The 20,749-nt window shown below is 36.8% G+C and overlaps 1 protein-coding gene across 1 annotated transcript; it reads right to left on the reverse strand.

Moving 5' to 3' along the window:
* Window positions 1-742: 742 nt before the first annotated feature.
* Window positions 743-3,556, reverse strand: LOC139148662 (uncharacterized). Its single transcript, XM_070720156.1, has 3 exons — window positions 3,391-3,556; window positions 2,876-2,974; window positions 743-906 (listed from the first exon to the last, which is right to left on the reverse strand). Exons 1-3 carry the CDS (start codon window positions 3,529-3,531, stop codon window positions 745-747), a joined length of 402 nt encoding a protein of 133 aa, XP_070576257.1. The 5' UTR covers window positions 3,532-3,556; the 3' UTR covers window positions 743-744.
* Window positions 3,557-20,749: the final 17,193 nt, after the last annotated feature.

The raw sequence follows: 20,749 nt of genomic DNA on the forward strand, positions 1-20,749 counted from the left end.
TGCATGTTCAACCCTCATTTTGTTCTTGCTTTCGAAATGAAATTATTTAAAAATGTCTTTTAGAAATGTCTGTGCCCAAACCTCTTATAGAATGTGAACAATATTTGTTTTGTCGGCGTTGAAATCTGAAAGCATTATACTATTCTTAAATTTTTCTCGATTTTATGTACTGATACTTTTAAGGAAAAGAATGCTTTCCCCGCAACAGGCGTGTCTTGAAATCATCGATCGACGCTTTTCACATATTGTTTGCTTGTGCCTCTCTATATGATATAGTTTATCTCTTCTGCAAAAAATCTTGATTAGTATGATCAATTTGTCAGTGTAATGGCAATTGCCTTGAGGTAAACTTTAACATTTAATCAACGCCCATCTTGTATTTTGCTTTAAAGTCTCTCGGGCAGCTATCTGCGAAGAGTGATCTGCAATAATATTGCTTTTAACATGTAACGTTAATGTTAGGATGTCTTTCCAAAGAAAATGCCCTTAATCCGAATGGAGATTTGACAAAACAATCACCAATATATTAGCCTAATGGAGTAATACTATTTTATTGTCTGTAGCTAGATGCCAAATAGAATGCAAATTTCAAAAAAAAAAAAAAAATTAGTTTGAACTGAAAAATACAATTTGATGTCAGACCATCGTATACCCGGGTCATATTTGATTGTCTAGAGTTTGTCTTCGTTCTCTCACCGGAGAGCGATGCAACAATACAAACAGCTTGGAAGTTCTGTACGTTGCTTATTCTACCATAGGGATTTCAGGGTGATAGTCTTTACAATAGTAATGGTCTGTAACTCCACGTCGCTGGTAGGAGCAATACTCGACAGGACTTGACAACGTAATGTTCGTGCCTTCCGGTTGACCCCAATAAAGACCCTTGGTTAGGCGGTCAGGACACTCCTGGATCCAAAAAAAGCAGAGAGTACAACACATTTGTAAACAGAGTGACTGACGATCATGAAACCATTTTCAATAGTCGCTGAGTACGGTAAAAGACAAAACCATGTAACATATACGATCATAAAGAAGGCGGCGGAAATCAGAACATTTTGAAACCGGTACAATCGTATTACTGTTATATTCTTCCTTCAATGATATTGTAGGATACCACGCTATTCTTATCACTGTGGTATTTTGCACAGGTAACACTTTACAACGGGTATCATGACATGTTAGGACTTCATCACATTACTTGGTTACAATATTTACAACACATACTTCCTTTAACTTTGAGTCACGCAACCCCCTCCCCCACACCACCACCAAAAAATCCTTTGATATACCATAAAAAGAAACTGACGTAATTGATTTACTTTGAGCGAAAAAGGCACCATCTAACAACTTCAAACCTACTACCATTTTCGATAAAACAAAGCTTATATTTTTTTACGCATATCTTTCAGCTTGTTGGACTTTGTTGTTAAGAGTTGTTTGCAAATTATGTCACAGGATCCTTGTAGAGAGTTCAAAACAAGCAATATCTGATTTATTTAAATGTTTCATACAAATATTTACGGTATTCATCATGTGTTAGGATCCTTAAGGGACATATGTCTTTTAAGGTGGTACACTCCTCTAAACTTTCCGTTCAAATGTGCCTCATGAAATTTTTTAACAATTCTGTGTCATTATATTACCATGCCCTGCCCGTCGCATTTTGATTGGGCGAGCTGAACCACGTGACTGACCACAAATACACAGTAATGGTTTGTTTACATGCCCGTGAATATGAATAATAAGATTAACAACTCAAAGTATCGCAACTTTACAGCTCAAACGTAATCATAATCAATCACAAAATAAAATGGGCACTTGTAGGTCAAGTTGAGATACTTTTTTCTGAAAACATCTCCGGATTTGCCAATTTTTTACAGCGCACGTGACAGTGCGTCGTGTATTGCTCAGTTTCTGGGGCCCAGTTGCCGTTTGCTCCTGAAATTTTCGGAAATTTGACCGTTTTCTTGGGTTTGTTGATAATATAATGGAAATAACAGACTCCGCTCTGACTATTAACGTTTATTTGTGGGAGCGGGCTCTATGAAAGCCAAATTAACGGGCTCGGCAAGCCTCGCCCGTTAATTTTTGGCTTTCCTCTCGCCCTTGCCCACAAATAAACGTTAATGGTCAGCGCGTCGCCCGTTATTTCTATATTGTGTCATGTTCTTATTTATCTAGCCTAAAGAAACAAATTATCTAAAATTTACCAATATATGATATAAAAAATTACCGCTGTTCCTATATTATATGCTTTTAGTTAAAATTATATTTTCGATTCTCGTTAAACTAGACGGTGAAAATTTTATAGCCGATAAGCAACGCAGCAACGAATTATTATAGAAATAACGGGCGACGCGCTGACCATTAACGTTTATTTGTGGGCAAGGGTGAGAGGAAAGCCAAAAATTAACGGGTTAGTCACGTGGTTCAGCTCGACCAATCAAAATGCGACGGACAGGGCATGGTAATATAATGCGAAACAATGGGATTCCGATGGCACACTATGCTTATAAGAGTTCCTACATCCCAGAAGTATAGCTGTGATCATCAACGTACCATCAAAAGTGCGGTAATGATAATTGAAGTAATTGTAATTACGCATGAATTAACAAAATGATTCAGCAACTGTTTTTGTTTTAAGGAATCTTTGTCTGCAAATATTAGGTTTTGGCGAGAGATATGTTACAACTTTCGAAACTAATGAAACCGGTCGTTAAAGATCTGCATTCAAACCATCGAATATAATATATATCACACACTGAAAACTGTTACAAATTACTATCTACTTGTCCTCAGTACAAATAATGGAAGAGTGTTTTTGTCATTTCCGTTTAAACTGATTTATAATAAAATTATATATGTGTGAACTTACATCAACCGGATCGCACATCACTTCCAACATGTCACCTTTGTAGAAGTTCAGGGTGCACTTCAAACACTCATCAATTCCTTCTTCAGACAAGAGTTCACCCTACAGTTGAAGGGGTAAAGAATGCCAATGAATTCACCAATATGATATAAAATTGTTCTGGTTATAGAAAACTACTTCAGTTATTCTACACTGCTATGCTCTCAAGTAAAAAATTTCAGCCTCATAGGCCTACTGAGACAAATAATGTACAAAGAGATTTCCTGTATAGACATAAAACCCCCTTCTAATATATTGTCGAGAAAGACGCATACTATAGTCTCTATGTCTGGAGGGCCAGATATAGACACTGCCATACATTCCTAGGCGTGGAATATACAAGTCAGTGGGAAAACAGACACAGACGGAAAAGATTTCATAAGCGTTTGGCAAAACATGTGCAAAATGTTAAAAAAGGAAACAAATGGCAGGTTTAGTGTTACATGTAGCTCTTATTATATTTTGAATAGCGGGTTTACCAAATCGATCGTGTCTACTTGATCCGCTACCACACACGTCAGACGGAAAGTACGTGTATTTGCTATGAATGGACCAATGTCGTAATAGACATTTAACGTCTTCGCCGGTGTTTCATTTTCAACACGTTTTGGTATGTCCATTACGTCATCGAGTCGAGACAGTCAACACCGTGCGTAACATACACGTTCCATATGGCGTCGTCGTACCCTTTCACGCTTACAAAGCTACACATCCAAGGGGAAGAGTGATACGCTCCATCCTTGGCACCAATCTCGGCCGCAAGAAATGCGCAAAGTATGACGACGATGGATTTCATTCTTGTGCTTTGAAATTAGAAGTGCTGTACAAATATAAAGAAAGGAATGCATATGTTTGCTTAGGTATTTCTTGAATGGAATTACATGTTGGAGTGTTTTTCGCGGTCATTCAAGAAACATTAAGAAATAACGATATATAAGCTTATATTAAGTGAAATGTGTATGATTCCCCGAAACTTTCATTTTCCTAGTGTCAAATAGCTTCGTGATATTTACAAAGCGGTACATTTTGAGTGATCAGGGAAAAAATAATCACTAAGGCCAGAGAAAAAAAAATCTTGTTCATCGGATTTTTTGGACCAAGTCCCAGGAGCGGCGAGCGAAATTTTTTTTTATTTTTTTTTAGGCCGAAGGTAAACGCGGTGGCATTTTTGCACAGATGCAGACAAGGCAAGATAATTGTTTCCCTTTTTACCTGAAATATCTCAGATAAGAAACACTGATAATGGTAACTGAATTCAATACTGTATTTCCCAACAATAACATAGGCCATTACATTCACAGTTAGTGTTTGCACAACATATTCTGAGCATTTCAACATTCTCTCAGAATAAAACTGAAATGTACAGCAAATCACTGAAATTCAACAATTCAGTATTGTCCTTTAATATTGTCCTGGTGGGACCTAGCATCTGAGTTTTTTCATTTTACTTTGGCCCCATGTTTTGGCCTCTTTACCAATGTCTATATATACACATTTTACATAATGGTCTAACAACACTGTACTGTGATCGGAGTGAAGTTATATAGTCATCATTCAGATCGTATTTTAACATCGACGCAACCATGTGTTTTGTCATTGCCGTAATTTTTTATACTTTCGATGCAATTTTCATTCAATCGGGTGCACCGTCCATCTGCTGTCACGATCTTGTTGAACAAATCGCCGAACGTAATATCAGGACAAACACTGCACTGAATAGCGTCTCGGGAACTAACTGTTGGCCATCACGTCGAATGTTGGCGATCAAATTAATACTCATGTGACATGTACTAACCTTTACAAAACGAGCAAATTTCTGGCCAAATCGACCCACTTTGCGTCGTGATTCGCCAAATTCAGACGTAACAACAACGTGTTGGCGGTCAACTAAGTCCGAACACGAATTAAGTCTCATTCAGAATCCCGTGCCCGCGAAAACCCGACACAGTGTAGGGCGCCACCAGCGGCAGTACTAAAAATATTTGTAACGCGGAAGTAAGAATTTGCCGCGATCCAAAAAAAAAAAAAAAAAAAAAAAAAAAAAAAAAAAATTCCAAATATGCCAAAGTAGAAGCGGCGATTCCGATGAACAATTTATTTTTTCTTCCTGGCCTCACCCTATTTTATAAAACTTACGAATTTCAGGAAGAGAAATTCCTAAATCAGAGCAAAATAACCAAATTAATGTGTGGAATTATCAAGTCAAGTCAATTTCTCGCGTCAATGCAATAATTATGTATCGCCATCTTCTTTCATACGGTTTTCCTTGAAAGAATATTTGTAATTTCCGTGAAGTTGGCTAGTCTACCTAATGACAAAAGAACTCGACCACAACGTTGACATGGAACTGTTCTTGCACGAACAATAACGAAGATAAGGGCGACGTGCAAACAAAGCAATGTGCTTATAGCGTCCTCGGTTCGATCTTTATGGTCTCAGAGTTAACATTACAAAGCAGGGAATATGTCATATGAACATCACGGTATTCGGGAATCATATACATTCCTTATATATATACATATATATTATATATATATATATATATATATATATATATATATATATATATATATAAAAGGAATCATATACATTCCTAATATATATATATATATATATATATATATATATATATATATATATATAATATATATATATATATATATATATATATATATATGAGTGATCTCTGAAAGTTGTATGGGAGAATGAATCGTTTATTTTGTTTGTTTTTGTGTCTTTCACTTGCAAGAAATGACACAACCTTTGCAGAGATATAAAGGTGATTTACTTGACAGAAAAATCAAATAAATCAGATGAAACTTGAAACGCTTCTGAAATACTAATGAAAGTTACTTTTTCAGTCATGGGACGATGACCTGGCAGCTATGGCTCAGGAAGTCCGAAGAGTGTACGTGGGAACATGGTAACCCGCCAAACATCTCCCCATTTCCCAGCGTTGGTCAGAATCTTTGGCTCGGCGGGCCGTACTCCCCTTCGGACTCGATCGACGTTGTGGGCGTGGTGAATATTTGGCATAGCGAAGTGATTTATTACGATTACGACACGAAAACGTGTTAAAACTGCTGTGTATTATAATTTTGCCAAACTTTGGGTTTGGTAGATAGAAGAGAGCTGAGTCAAGAGTAAATAGATGTACTATGTAATCACCCGTAATCATATTTGTTATGTTAAGTATTCACGTAGGGCGTTTCGTTGATTGCACTTTTCCCTCACAGCTGGCGTGGGCTTCGTCGTATGCTGTTGGTTGTGGCATCGCTCACTGCCCGACGGTGACGTTATCGAACATCGTGGACGCCTTTCTGGTCACGTGCAATTACGGACCCGCGTAAGTGTACGGTAGAGAAATTTGAGGAGTTGTTTGTGACTTATTCAATAATCATCTCGAAAGGGTACCGGTGCTCACTTTACTTTCTTTACAGCTCGATATACTTGTCTGTGGCGCGTAATGAAGACTGAAATACGAACTCCCATTTTCGACTCGTAGTGGCATTTTCAACATTCGAACTCTCATTTTTGACTAACTCCCATTTTGATCTCGTAGCACAGGGAACCAGGAAAAACAAACAAACAAACAAACAAATAAACAAAAATATACAAACATACAAGCAAGCATACAAATACATAAATAAATAAAGTAAAGACAAACATAAACAAATAGACGATGTTTGTAATGTTTGTTTGTTTGTTTGTCTATTTGTTTATGTTTGTCTGTATTTTTGTTTATTGTTTATTATGTATTTGTATGCTTGTTTGTATGTTTTTTTATTTGTTTGTTTGTTTGTTTATTTTTCCTGGCTTCTCTGTGGACTAACTCTCACTTTGGACTTGGCAGTGTGATTTTCAACTTTCGATCTCCCATGTTTGACTAAATCTTGCTATGCGCAAACATTATTGTTGACGCCTAGCTTTCAGTCCGGACTCGAGATTTCATTTATAAAACACTGACGTTGCATATAATGGTGTGCTGGAGTAGCTAACATTGATCAAATGATGTAAACTAGTACTCTTAAAATAGTTTCTTGGCAAACATATGGTCATCAATAGAGATAAATACAATTTATGCAAAAAATATCAAATCGGGATGAGTGCCGCAATTTTAATACGCACGTGCTTTTGACATTTCTCAGAGGCAATTATAACAGGCAGCCTTACACAAGCGGAACTCTATGCTCGCTGTGCGATGATGAATTCGACAGTTGCCTGGAAAACCAGTGCTGTGAGTACAACATAACTATAAACCTTTCCGCAGTAAAGGTACTTCCTAATTGTCACTATGTTGATTCCTGTGATAACCTTTTCGTTTCAGTGGAGGAAAAAGGCATATAAAAATGGGGAAAATGATGGAGATATTTTCCGTGATAATTCGCTCGTAGATTTCTCATTTTTTCACGATTTTGAAGTACCTCAAAACGTCGTTTACTTTGTTCATTGGTGTTTAGATGTTAATTTGTCAAATAAATTACCCTTAGTTTATGATAGTGATGCTATAAAGACTAATTTAATATAATCAATGTCAACGGCACTCCATTATGAGTCGTCTGAATGAACGCTGTTTGTTGTTGTCTTCCACCAGATTCCGGTACCTGGGTGGGTAGAGCGACATCTACGGCAGTTCTATTGGCAGTTCTGCTCTCTGTTGCGTTCTGTATTTCCTCACAGGATCTGGGAGTGTCGACAAGTGTGAAAGAATGCACGTTTTTTGTTTTTTTGTATGCAGTCATGAGCAAGTGCATGCGCATACTTATCAGTAAATGAACGGTAACAGCACAAAGTTCAGTGGTCACGTACAGGAAGATGTTGGTCACGTGTATCAAATAAAAGCCAATCATTTCCTTATTTCGCTAAGTTGGCATTCGAAAAGGGCGCCACCATAGGGGGGGGGGGCTATCTGACGTTCCACATCCTTGAACAGTATCATTCATTACAACATAAATAGTATAAAAACGCAATAAATATAAGTTTCCCAAAGTGAAAATACTAAGGTGGTGTTTTCAAGGCGTATTCTGCCTTAAAAATATTTAACCAAGTGGCTGTCTTCAAAATTAATTTTCTTTTTGTATTTTTTTGTAATTTAAATACATGTACTTTTTTCGCCTACATTCTCTCGAAGTCTTCCACCAGTCTTCGATAATTTTATCATTATGGCGGTCGAGTAATTAAACTTGAACAAAAGGAAAAGACTTACAAATTTTTCCAGTACTTTTCTAACGCTTATGGCAGTTCATTTGAGAAATCTTTGAGTAAGAAAAAAATCATCGTCGCAGTCACGGTGTTTTGAAAATCGAACGTTTTTTTTTACTTGAAGAGTTAATATAGAGATGGCGGACATTTTGACATCAAATATTGGTAGGATGTATACTTTATTCAGTACTTTAGGCCACCAGCCTTTATGTACAACAAAATTTTAACAGAAAGAAACAGTATCAGTCGCCTTATTTGACAATAAAAGCACATTTTGTTCTCTGTCAACATTCTAATTTGTTACAAGACTTTCACGTTTTTGAAATGAGTAAAAGAGATATTTTCCAAGATTCTCCAGTACACTTTGATTTTTTGATTGCATAAGTAGCAAAAATTTCCATTCACTTACAGGTGTATAATAAAATCTATTAATAAATCTTCTCCTAATAGCTTCATATTTTGGACATACCATTGCAAAATGATATTCGTCCTCTATGAAATTACAACCAAAAGGACATAATCTTTTTTCTCGAGGGATTATACTCTCTCTACCCTTTTCAATAAGAAGACAGTGTGATGATACTCTTAAACGAGAAAGGGCATTTCTATATATTCTATTTGAAATACAAGAAAGATACAATTCACTGGTAAAGTTATTTTTGAACTTACTGTATGTCATTAATTTCGAGCTATTACTCATATCTGAACACCATTCTTGTATGGAAATGTCATAACATCTCTGTTTAAATTGGTGAAGAAAAATATTGCAGTTAACACTATGAGGACTTAACCAAACTTCTGCAAAACCATTTCAACATAGCAAATTTTTAATTTAACTGTAAGTCTCCATATTTTACAATAATCAGCAAGTCGGTTAAGCAAACGTTGTAAACCAATTCGAGTAGAACTGAATAACAGGAGATCATCGGCGTATAATAAATAAAACAGTTTTAACAAATTACAATATACCACAGTTTCAGTACCCTGCGCAAGTGCTTCCCCAAGATCATTTATGTAGAAACAAAATAGTATAGGTGAAATAACTGAACCCTGCTGTACACCAACATTAGTATGAAAAAAGTCTGTTATACCATGTGGTGTTTTAACAGCTGCTTTAACATGGGAATACATAGAATACAGTGAAGACAGAAAATTGCCTCTCATACCCGTCTTAATCAATTTATAAAATAACGAGTAATGGTGTATTCTGTCAAACGCTTTCTCAAAATCTATGAAAGCGCAATATAAACGACTTTTTAGATGAAATACATATTTTTCTATAAGCGTGCGTAATATGAAAACATTATCTAAAGCGCTTCTGTTTTTTCTAAAACCACTTTGAGGTTCAACCATTTCACTATAAGTGCTGAACCAACCAGATAGTCTATCGGTCAGGATATTTGTGTAAATTTTGCCAATAACATTTAAAAGCATAATACTGCAATAATTTTCCGGTGAATCCTTCCTTTCCTTTTTGTATACAGGGCTAATTAGTCCCACTGCCCATTGTTTGGGGAAGATACCACGAGACAAAATTTCATTGTACAGTATATGTAACATATCCAATATCTCCTGGGGAGCACATTTCCAAAATTCTGATGCAATACCATCCAATCCGGGTGCTTTATTATTTTTTAATTTAGCAATACTGTTTTTTTATATCAAGCATGAAAATAGCACAGTTTAATTCTGTACAGTCAACGTCTATATTTTCATCGTCATCAAGCTCCAAATTACGTAACAAATCCCGAATAGATGAATAAATATTTTCTCTATCCTCCCCGTTTAAAGCTTCTGGATTGAACAGTGTACTGAAATACGTAAACCAGTCATCTCTATTTATTTTACCAGATATACCTGAAAAACCAACTTTCAATCTTTGCCAAAACAATTTGGAATTTGGTTCTCTAGCAAGCTCTTCGAGCTCTTCAGGTTTCTGTTTTTGATACTGTAGTTTCTTACTCCTTAGAAGTTTTTGGTAATCTTTCTTAACTGCCGTGTAGTTGTCCAAACGTTTTTGAGTTCTAGAGTATCTGAAATAATTTAACAATCTATAAACTTCTTTCGTAGTTCTTGAGCATTCCTGATCAAACCAGGAGTTAGATTTGCGTACCTTATTCTGCTTTGTCTTTACTCTCATGCTACTACAACATTCATATACAATATTGATAATTCCATCTGTTGCCTCCTCTAAGTTATTATTTGCAATATTTTCATAAAATGTACGGCACAATTGTCTAACAGAGTCGGCATTTAAATTCTGGTGATATTGATCTTTTTTCTCGGAGTTCCATTTCAAGCTTGGTAATGGATCAGAGATTTGAGATTGTGTATCACAATAATTATCAGCCACATGACCTTGAAGTAATAACGTAAAATTAAGAGGCATGTGATCTGATTCAATACGACTTCCTATATTGAAATCTGTAAAACAAGGCAATACATCTTCTGTAGTCAAAACGTAATCATTTACACAAGTACCAGTTTTAGCAATGTAAGTAAAATTACCAATATCCTTGTCTTGGTGTAATCTTCCATTTACAATCCTGAAGTTTACCCTTGAGCAAAATTCTAACAATTGTAAACCATAACTATTTACTACTGTATCCTGTGAAACTCTTTGTGATATTTCTTGAACATTATTCATAGAATCATCAATCGGAAGATAAATGGTATTCAAATCAACAAAGTCATTTACAGTACCTGTTCTTCCATTAAAATCCCCTGTCAGGATTACCTTACAATCATATTGACATGTGTATTTTATCAGAGAACATTCAAGGGTGTCAAAAAAACTTTTGTCGGCAAAATTTGATCCCTCAGGGGGTCTATATATACCAGCTATGAGTAGAACAGGTTGATCATTTTTCAAGAGTAAGAGCCATAACATGTTATTCGACTGACAAGGAAGTTGTTTCAATTCAAAACCACAATTTTCCTTAAAAACACAATAATTCCTCCTGAAGCTCTCCCGTAATTCTTTTGTCGCACCCCTGGAACATGTACACTTTTATAACCATCAAGAATTATATTATCATGTGAAACAAGCCAGGTTTCAGAAAGGCAAACAAAATCAAAGCGCTTTAAATAATCAAGAAAGTCGATATTACCAAGTTTGTCCAACAGTCCGTGTATGTTCCATACCAGAAATTTTAGGCGCGCACTTTCAGCGTTCACATGTCCTTCAAGTTGATGAGTTGCATTTCTGTGGTCTGTACTTTCGCATGTGTTCAGGCTTTGGCCACAACCCTAGTCAAATCTAGCCGTTTGTTCCGTGTGGCGCGTATGCACTGGACGCAGGTTGTCCGCAAAGTTATCGTAGACATATACAATGCCATCGATTTTTAGTTTATCGTATATGAATTTCACCGCCTTTCCTGATGCTCTGGCTTCATCTGCATATGTACCGAGCTTCCTACGGATTTCTCGTATTCTTGGAGTGTAATCTTCTCCAATGCGATACTGCGTGCCTTTCAATTTACCTGCAGCTCTGATGACCTTTTCTTGTTGTTTAACTCGCACAAATCTCACTATAATAGGCTGAGGATGGTTTCGTGCGTATTTGAGGCGATGAGCCCACTCAAATTCTAATTGGTCGTCAATTTGTAGTTTATCATGGATGAATTCCTTTATCAGTTCCTCTGTTTCAGACCAGGTTTCTTCTCCATTTTGTTCTAATCCATAGAAAATCAGATTATTTCGTTTTGATTGCGCTTGTGTTTTATCTAGTTCCAACTCAAGTTTTTCAGCTCGGATACGCAGCTGTTAATTCTCCTCTGCAAGATTGGCCGTTGCTTCCCCGTTTTCGCTGGTTTTATTCTGTAACTCTTCAACCTTGTCGGTTAATATCTGCACTCAATTTTCGACAGCTTTTATTTGGCCAGTTATATCTTTACGTAAACCGCGTATCTCAGACATGACATCGTTCAAGGTGAACACTGTGTCTTCATCAGATATGTCTGAAGCAATATGGCTGCTATCCTTTCTCTGAGCTCCAGGATTGGTCAATACAACAGGTGTGGTTGGAGCACTTCTAAGATCCATATCGGTTATTTTTCTTGTTTGGCCATCTTTTGATTCTTTGGCTTTTTTCTGCGGTCCAGGATTTTGTTCAATATCACCCGCCATAATCAATATCAAGAGCAGACAAAATAGAACACCATTTTGGAGAAGTTGCTGCTTTGTCTGTGGCAGACTCATGCCCAGGTGCAGGTGTCTGTTTGTAGACCACTGTCGCTGCCAGCCATGTTGAACCCAAATATTGGTAAATATTGGGTGATTTGTTTCTCAAAATCCAAACTTTGTACGATGACCCCTGATTTTTGTTCTTGGTTTGGTAAGAGGGTGGTTGAAAGTTTCTTTAAGGAAAGTTTGAACAAAAGTCTTTCACTTACGAAGTGCAAATTACATTAATACGAATTAAAGTGTTTTACTACTTTTGTGAAATGCTTTCTCGCTGTCGACAAAAACTGGAAGGTATGATTAAAATCTGCAATGTTTGATTGATAAAGGAATAATATCGCATCAGATTAATAAAGTGTAACATGATATCAAACAAAGCAAATCGACAAACAATGCAAAGTATTGCAGTATTGTTTTCATTTTCGCTGCGTTCTTCACATCTTCCTCACTGTCTGGGGAACGCAATCCTAAAATATTTTTAATACCAGATACCGTAATCAAATTGTGCTACAAAAATGGCAACATCAAGGAAGCCCAAGTGTCACTGATAGGAAAAATGAAGTGGTACGAAAAACTGAATCTGAACAAAAATCTGACTACTTCGCTAATTCCTGTATCATTGCATACAACATATGTAGGAAATACGCATTCCAAAATGCAGTAGCCCAACTCGAAATTTATCTTTACTCTGAACAATAGCCGTTGAACGTTCTCGTCTTACTTCACGCAAATTTTCCCACGGACCAACCACTATAAGCTGTATGAGTAATTTGTTCACGATGTCTAGCAGCAATCACAATTTAATGACTCGAGAAGGGTCACATTTTTATCAACTGCGAAGCTATGATAATTATTTGAATTGTTCTCTCCAAAATACAACGTGAAAAGGACAACAACCAGCGGGAGAGGGGGGGGGGCTATCTTGAGACTGCAGAGTCAAACGAGCATTCTTGGAAATTTAATGACATTACTGGTCTTCAAACATCCGAAATATTATAAAATCGGTAATAAAATGGAAGTCTGAGCGAAGATTAATAATCGCGGTTTTTATCCCTCTCCTTTTTCTACTCCTGTAGATTTTTGTAAAGGGAAAGTTTGATGAAGGGTAGACTTTTAAGCACTGATTTTGTCTCAAGCACGGTTTTGCCCACCAGTCTGTAGAAAATGTACAGTTTGACGCTAGCATTTGACCGAAATGTAGATTTTTGGAAATCCCCTCCCGATTTTAAGAGAGTTTGTCGTGTGTGTGTAGAGGTGTATGTGTGTGTGTGTGTATTAGGTATGTGTATGATTCCCCGAAATTTTCATATTCCTAGTGTAAAATAGCTTTGTGATATTTACAAAGCGGTAAATGTTGAGTGATCAGTGAAACAGTAATTACAAATGAAGTATTAAAATTGGACACAAAAGATGATAGTAGCTTATAGGTATGGAGGGCTGTGTGATTAGGGAGCGTTCAGTTATTATGACGGGGTGCTGGGCCGGCAAATTCTTCCTGTGCATCAATCAAAATAAGTGAACCCCCTACCCCTTGCTCCCAATTAATGACCCCGTTCAAGATGACAAAAAATTCATGACCTCCCTATTGTTTGAGTAAGAATTCATCCGATTTTGAATGTAACACTGGGACCATTGCCGGTGGATAGATACCATGCAACATTAATGGAAAATATTTTTTTCCCAAAATTCCGCTTTTCCTTCAGAACTTGTACATACTGTATACTGGATAAAACATCATCACCCCTCTCCTCGGCTAAAAGCTCAGAGTCTGATCTTTCACTCTCAGTGACACAATCTGTATTTTGAACATTTCCCAAAAAATTTATGAGCTTTCTTTGAGTTTCCATGTGTTTCTGTTCAGTCTTGAGTACATCACAGGTAACTGTTTTTATTTTGTCTCCTTTGACCCCTTTGGTTGACCGATTGTGATGAATTAGATATTTGTTTAGACTGGCTGGTGTGGGCCATCGATTTCAACCACAATCTATGCGACAGCCTAATTCTAACATGACAGTCTACTATTCTGTTTTGATATTTATATGGCAACAGACATATTTATAAGTATCAAAAGTTATTCACAAAATACGAGCCCTGTATAGAGATCGAGAGCTCAGCGAGTGACGTAGTTGGATCTGTGCTATCTTTCGTACACGATTCTCTTACCTTCCTGTAATTGCCAACTTTTTTTCAACACAAATCGCCGATTGTCACTTTTAAAATCCACCATAAAATTTCTTGTTTTCTTTTGTTCAAAAACAGGGCGATCAGAATAACTAAGCTATGTGAGGAAATAAAAGGAAATGTGCGTCGCTTAAGATTCTCCTAGCTGTAAGACAGCAACTGGAATGTACCAAGTCCAAATCTGAGAACAAAACATCAATATAGGACAAAAGTGAGCAAGCCTCAGCTGATCAAGAGTATCACAATGCGACGACATTAAGTTTAATGTTCTTAAAAAAGTTCAAGTTTCAGAGTAAGTGGTTTTGTTCTCCAAAGCGTCGACGCTTAAAACATCTTTGAAATTTATCATGAGACCGGAACAAAGGTATTCATGAGTTAAAACAATGCCAACTTCTTGAAGTTATGCACTTGTTTCCCCAGAATTGAGTCATACTTCTGTAAGCCTGCGATTATAACTCTTGTCTTCGTGATGTACAAGGTTCAATTCGACCAATCACACCATTAAAAAACCTGATTATAGCTCGGCCGTTATTGATCTCGAGCACACCTACCGGCATCAGAAGTTTATTGTTAACCTATATTCAGCCAATTTCACAGCTGTATTACCACAGGGGAAAGAAATCAGTCTCCTGGGGTGGGGAGGGAAGGGTTTTTAGTGCAATGGTTTACCTTATTTGATTTTATTACACTTGAGAATAATTATGCTATAAAGCGCCTATGAAGTTTCCAAGGTTCTTATGCAGCTTGAACCTCCGATACACTGTGCACGGTACAAAGTAATTAATTTTGAATGCCACATACAATTTGCAGAGACCCCAGTAGAGTAGCACACAAAATAATGTATTGACACATTTCATATTCTCCTTGATATTTCTCAAAATTGAATACGTGCATTGTAACCAGTAATGAGAAAATGCCTCATACACGTAGTAAATACGGTGTTTTCAATCGGGTTCGAACTCACAACATACGGCATCCAGTCACAAACGGAGAAGAAACAGACAGAAACGCTCAGCCAAATCCCCACTCTCAAAAAAGAGTGGTTCAATAACCGAGCTAAGGTGTTACATTTTTCTGACTGTGACCCCTTCACACGGAATGGAGATTTGACAAAGCAATCACCAATATATTAGCCTAATAGAGTAACACTATTTTATTGTCTATAGCTAGACGCCAAATAGAATGAAAATTTCAAAAAAGCAATTAATGTGAACTGAAAAAAATTCAATTTGATGTCAGACCATCGTACACATGGGTCATATTTGATTGTCTAGAGTTTGTCTAAGTTCAACAACGATGCAACAACGTAAATAGTTGAGTAGCTTTATTGCTTATTCTACCGTATGGATTTCAGGGTGATAGCTTTTACAATAGTAATAGTCGGTAACTCCACGTCGCTGGTAGGAGCAGTACTCGACGCGACTTGAGAACGTAATGTTCGTGCCTTCCGGTTGACCCCAATAAAGACCCTTGGTTAGGCGGTCAGGACAGTCCTGAATCCAAAAAAGCAGAGAGTATAACACATTTGTAAAATACTTTCAAACAGAGTGACTGACGATAATTAAACCATTTTTCACTAGTCGCTGAGTACGGTAAAAGACAAAACCATGTAACATTTAAGATCTTAAAGAAGGCGGCAGAAATCAGAACATTTTGAAACCGGTACAATCGTATTACTGTTATATTCTTCCTTCAATGATATTGTAGGTTACCACGCTATTCTTATCACTGTGGTATTTTGCACAGGTAACACTTTACGGTGGGTATCATGACATGTTAGGACTTCACCACAGTACTTGTGTGCAATATTTACAACACATACTTCCTTTAACTTTGAGTCACGCACCCCCCAAAAAAATCATTTGATATACCATAACAAGAAATTGACGTCATTTACTTTGAGCGAAAAAGGCTCCATCTAACAACTTCAAGCTTAATACCATCTTCGATAAAGCAAATCTTACATACGCGTATCTTGCAGCTTGTTAAAGTTTGTCGTTAGGAGTTGTTTGCAAATTATGTCACAGGATCCTTGTAGAGACTTCAAAACAAGCAATATCTGACTCATTTCGATTTAAATGTTTCATACAAATATTTACGGTATTCATAATTTGTTAGGATCCTTAAGGGACACATGTCTTTTAAGATGGTACACTCCTCTAAACTGAAAAATTTAACTTTCCTTTCAAATGTGCCTCATGAAAACTTTTAACAATTCTGTTTCTAAATGAGGAATAAATGAAAATGGGTAATTGTGTAATGTTCTTATTTATCTACAGAAACAAATTATCTAAAACATACCGATATCTGATATACGAAATTACCGCTGTTCCTATATTATATGCTTTCAGTTAATATTATATTTTTGATTCTCGTTAAACTAGATGGTGAAAATTTTATAGTCGAAAAGCTTCAAAATGATTTCGTATAAGAGTTCTATAAGAGTTCCTACGTCCCAGAAATATAGCGGTGATCATGAACGTACCATCAAAAGCGCGGTGATGACAATTGAAGTACTTGAAATAACGCATGAATTGACAAAGCAATTTAGCATTTTTTTGTTTTTAGATAGGAATCTTTGTCTGCAAATATAAGGTTTTGGAGAGAGAAATGTTAACCGGTCGTTACAGATCTGCATTCAAACCAACGAATATAATATATATCACACACTGAAAACTTACAAATTACTGTCTACTTGTCCGCAGCAAAGATAATGAAAGAGTGTTTTTGTCACCTCAATATAAACTGATGAAGATTTATAAATAAAATGATATATGTGTGAACTTACATCAACCGGATTGCATATCACTTCCAACATATCACCTTTGTAGAAGTTCAAGGTGCAGTTCAAACACTCATCACTTCCTTCTTCAGACAAGAGTTCACCCTACATTTGAGTGGGAAAGAATGCCAATGAATTCACCAGTATGATATAAAATTGTTCCGGTTATAGAAAACTACTTCAGTTATTATACACTGCTATGCTATCAAGAAAAATAACGTCAATGATGACACTGTTGTTCCTCAGTGCATTTAGCGGCAGGGATACAAACTTTCTTCCTGTCATTGATAGCCTTGATTTTCTTTGGATATTGAATGGATATATTGATGAAAGACGTCACTTTAGCTTGTCCATGACAGTGAATTGATTTTTATGCGGAACTCGATCGGCCCAGCCAAGTACACATGCTTACTCATAACAGCTGGACCGCGATGATCACAACGTTGTTTTGTGATATCCCGATACAAAATTAAAATATTGTGATTAATACGTCGTATTGACTATAATGTTGCAAACACAAAATCTGTTTGCCTTTGTTGGACAATTTTTCTCAAACAACATGAATACTCCTGTCTGGGTGTGACACACTGTATGATCTCTGTATGAATTTTCATGACAAATGGATCAAAATAAACAGCCTTTTTGAGGTTACGATTGTAGCAGCGTAAACCTACGCAGCAGTCGGCCGGCCGGTTGGGCTTCGACCTGCACGGTGCACGGTATCTATATCCCCGAGACGGTATTCTAAACCACAAACCATGGTCCTTAAAACGCAAGATCAATAGTTTTCACATGTCCAGCAATCTCGTAATTTACACTGACGGGACAAAAGCTTCACAATTGATCGAGCATTGTCTTTCGCATTTGCTTCGACCTCCGGGTTCGACCTGCACGGTGCAGGGTATTTGTATCCCCGAGAGGACTTCCTCACTACAAACGCAAGATCGATAGTTTTCACAGGTCCACTACACTGACGACAAAAAACTTCAAAATTGATCGAGCATAGACGTTCTAACGTACATGCATTATTGTCTTTCGCATTTCCATGTAGGCCAATACACACACACACACGTACGCTCTAACTTTCATTTTTATTATTATTTCATGTACACAACAATCTCGCGTTTCTTTCTCGAAGTAATTTCGTGGTTGTAGTAAATATACGCAGCACAGTGTGATCACGTGGTGTGACAAAATAGTTTTACGGAAGCTGTTGACGGAAGTGACGTCACTTTTGCCTCCTCCACTCTATTAGCTTGGTCAGTTACGAAACTTCGTCGCTAAAAATATTTCAGCCTCATTCTGAGACTTCCACGCGGACAAAGAATGTACAAAGAGATTTCCGGTATAGACATAAAACTCTCTTCTAATATATTGTCGAAAAAGATGCATATTACTCTATATGTATGGAGGGCCAGATAAAGACACTGCCATACATTCCTAGGCGTGGAATATAAAAGTCGAGTGGGAAAACAGACACAGACGGAAACGATTTCATTAAGGGTTTGGCAAAACATGTATAAAGATGTAGTAAAAGGAAACAAATAGCAGATTTAGTGTTACATGTATCTCTATTAATATTTTGAATAGCGGGTTTACCAAATCCATCTTGTCTACTTGATCTGCTACCACACACATCAGACGGAAAGTACGTGTGTTTTCTATGAATGGACCAATGTCGTGATATACATTGAATGTCTTCGCCGGTGTTTCGTTTTCAACACGTTTAGGTATCTCCATTACGTCATCGAGACAGTCAACACCGTGTGTAACATACGCATTCCATATAGCGTCGTCGTACCCCTTTCCGCTTACAAAGCTACACACCCACGGGTAAGAGTGAAACGCTCCATCCTTGGCACCAATCTCGGCCGCAAGAAATGTGCAAAGTATGACGATGATGAATTTCATTGTTGTGCTTTGAAATTAAAAATGCTGTACAAATGTAGAGAAAGGAATACAGATATTTGTTTAGGTATTTCTTGAATGGACTTACATATGGGAGTTTTTTCACGGTCATCCAAGAAACATAAAGAAATAACGATATATATATATATATATATATATATATATATATATATATATATATTATATATATATATATATATATATATATATATATATATATATATATATATATATATATATATTATATATATATGGAATGTATGTGATTCCCAAAACTTTCATATTCCTAGTTTAAAATAGGTTCGTGATATTTACAAAGCGGTAAATTTAGAGTGATCAGTGAAACAGTAATTACAAATGAAGTATTAAAATTGGACACAAAAGAGATAGTACCTTATAGGTATGGAGGGCTGTGTGATTAGGGAGCGTTCAGTTATTATGACGGGGTGCTGGGCCGGCAAATTCTTCCTGTGCATCAATCAAAATAAGTGAACCCCTACCCCTTGCTCCCAATTAATGACCCCTTTTAAGATGACAAAAAATTCATGACCTCCCTATTGTGTGAGTAAGAATTGATCCGATTTTGAATGTAACACTGGGACCATTGCCGGTGGATAGATACCATGCAACATCAGTGGAAAAGATTTTTTTCCCAAAATTCCGCTTTTCCTTCAGAACTTGTACATACTGTATACTGGATTACAACATCATCACCCATCTTCTCGGCAAAAAGCTCAGAGTCTGATCTGTCACTCGCAGTGACACTATCTGTATTTTGAACACTTTCCTAATAATTTGTGATCTTTCTTTGAGTTTCCATGTGTTTCTGTTCAGTCCTGAGTACATCACAGGTAACTGTTTTTTATTTTGTCTCCTTTGACCCCTTTGGTTGACCGATTGTGATGAATTAGGTATTTGTTTAGACCGGCCACAAGTCGCTTGGCTTTTCTCGACAGCAATTAGTGGCTGGTGTGGGCCATCGAGTTCACCCACAATCCATGCGCCAGCCTAATTCTAGCGCGACAGCCTACTATTCTGTTTTGATATTTATATACCGACAGACATATTTATAAATATCAAAAGTTATTCACAAAATACGAACCCTGTATGGAGATCGAGGACTCAGCGAGTGACGTAGTTGGATCTGTGCTAACTTTTGTACACGATTCTCTTACCTTCCCGTAATTACCAACTTTTTTCAACACAATTGGCCGTAGATTGTATTCATTTAGCATATTGCACGAATAACTCTTTAGAGGGGTCTCTATAACCTTTATAATTCACCATAAAATTTCTTTGTGTAGATAGGACAAATCGCCATATGAAAGGTGAAACATATTTTGCTCGTCGCCTGGAACTCCTTGTTCTACCTTGCAAATACGTAAAGTTATTTGACGCTAGAACCTCGTAGGTTACATCGAGAGGTGCACAATAATGTGTTCAAAAACAGGGCGATCAGAATAACTAAGCGATGTGAGGACATAAAAGGAAATCTGCGTCGCTTAAGATTTTCCTAGCCGCAGAGAATTAAGACAGCAACTGGAATGTACCAAGTCCAAATCTGAGAACAAAACATCAATATG

The sequence above is a fragment of the Ptychodera flava genome, chromosome 13 (genome assembly GCF_041260155.1).
Source record: "Ptychodera flava strain L36383 chromosome 13, AS_Pfla_20210202, whole genome shotgun sequence".
Classification (NCBI taxonomy): domain Eukaryota; kingdom Metazoa; phylum Hemichordata; class Enteropneusta; family Ptychoderidae; genus Ptychodera; species Ptychodera flava.

What these genes read in the sequence shown, in the direction of transcription:
- LOC139148662 (XM_070720156.1), bottom strand. Translation starts at nt 3,531, where the DNA reads ATGGACATACCAAAACGTGTTGAAAATGAAACACCGGCGAAGACGTTA. An exon ending in AAGTAGACACGATCGATTTG is followed by an intron (nt 2,975 to 3,390) that starts GTAAACCCGCTA and finishes CTTCAACTGTAG; the next exon opens with GGTGAACTCTTGTCTGAAGA. An exon ending in TGATGTGCGATCCGGTTGAT is followed by an intron (nt 907 to 2,875) that starts GTAAGTTCACAC and finishes TTTTGGATCCAG; the next exon opens with GAGTGTCCTGACCGCCTAAC.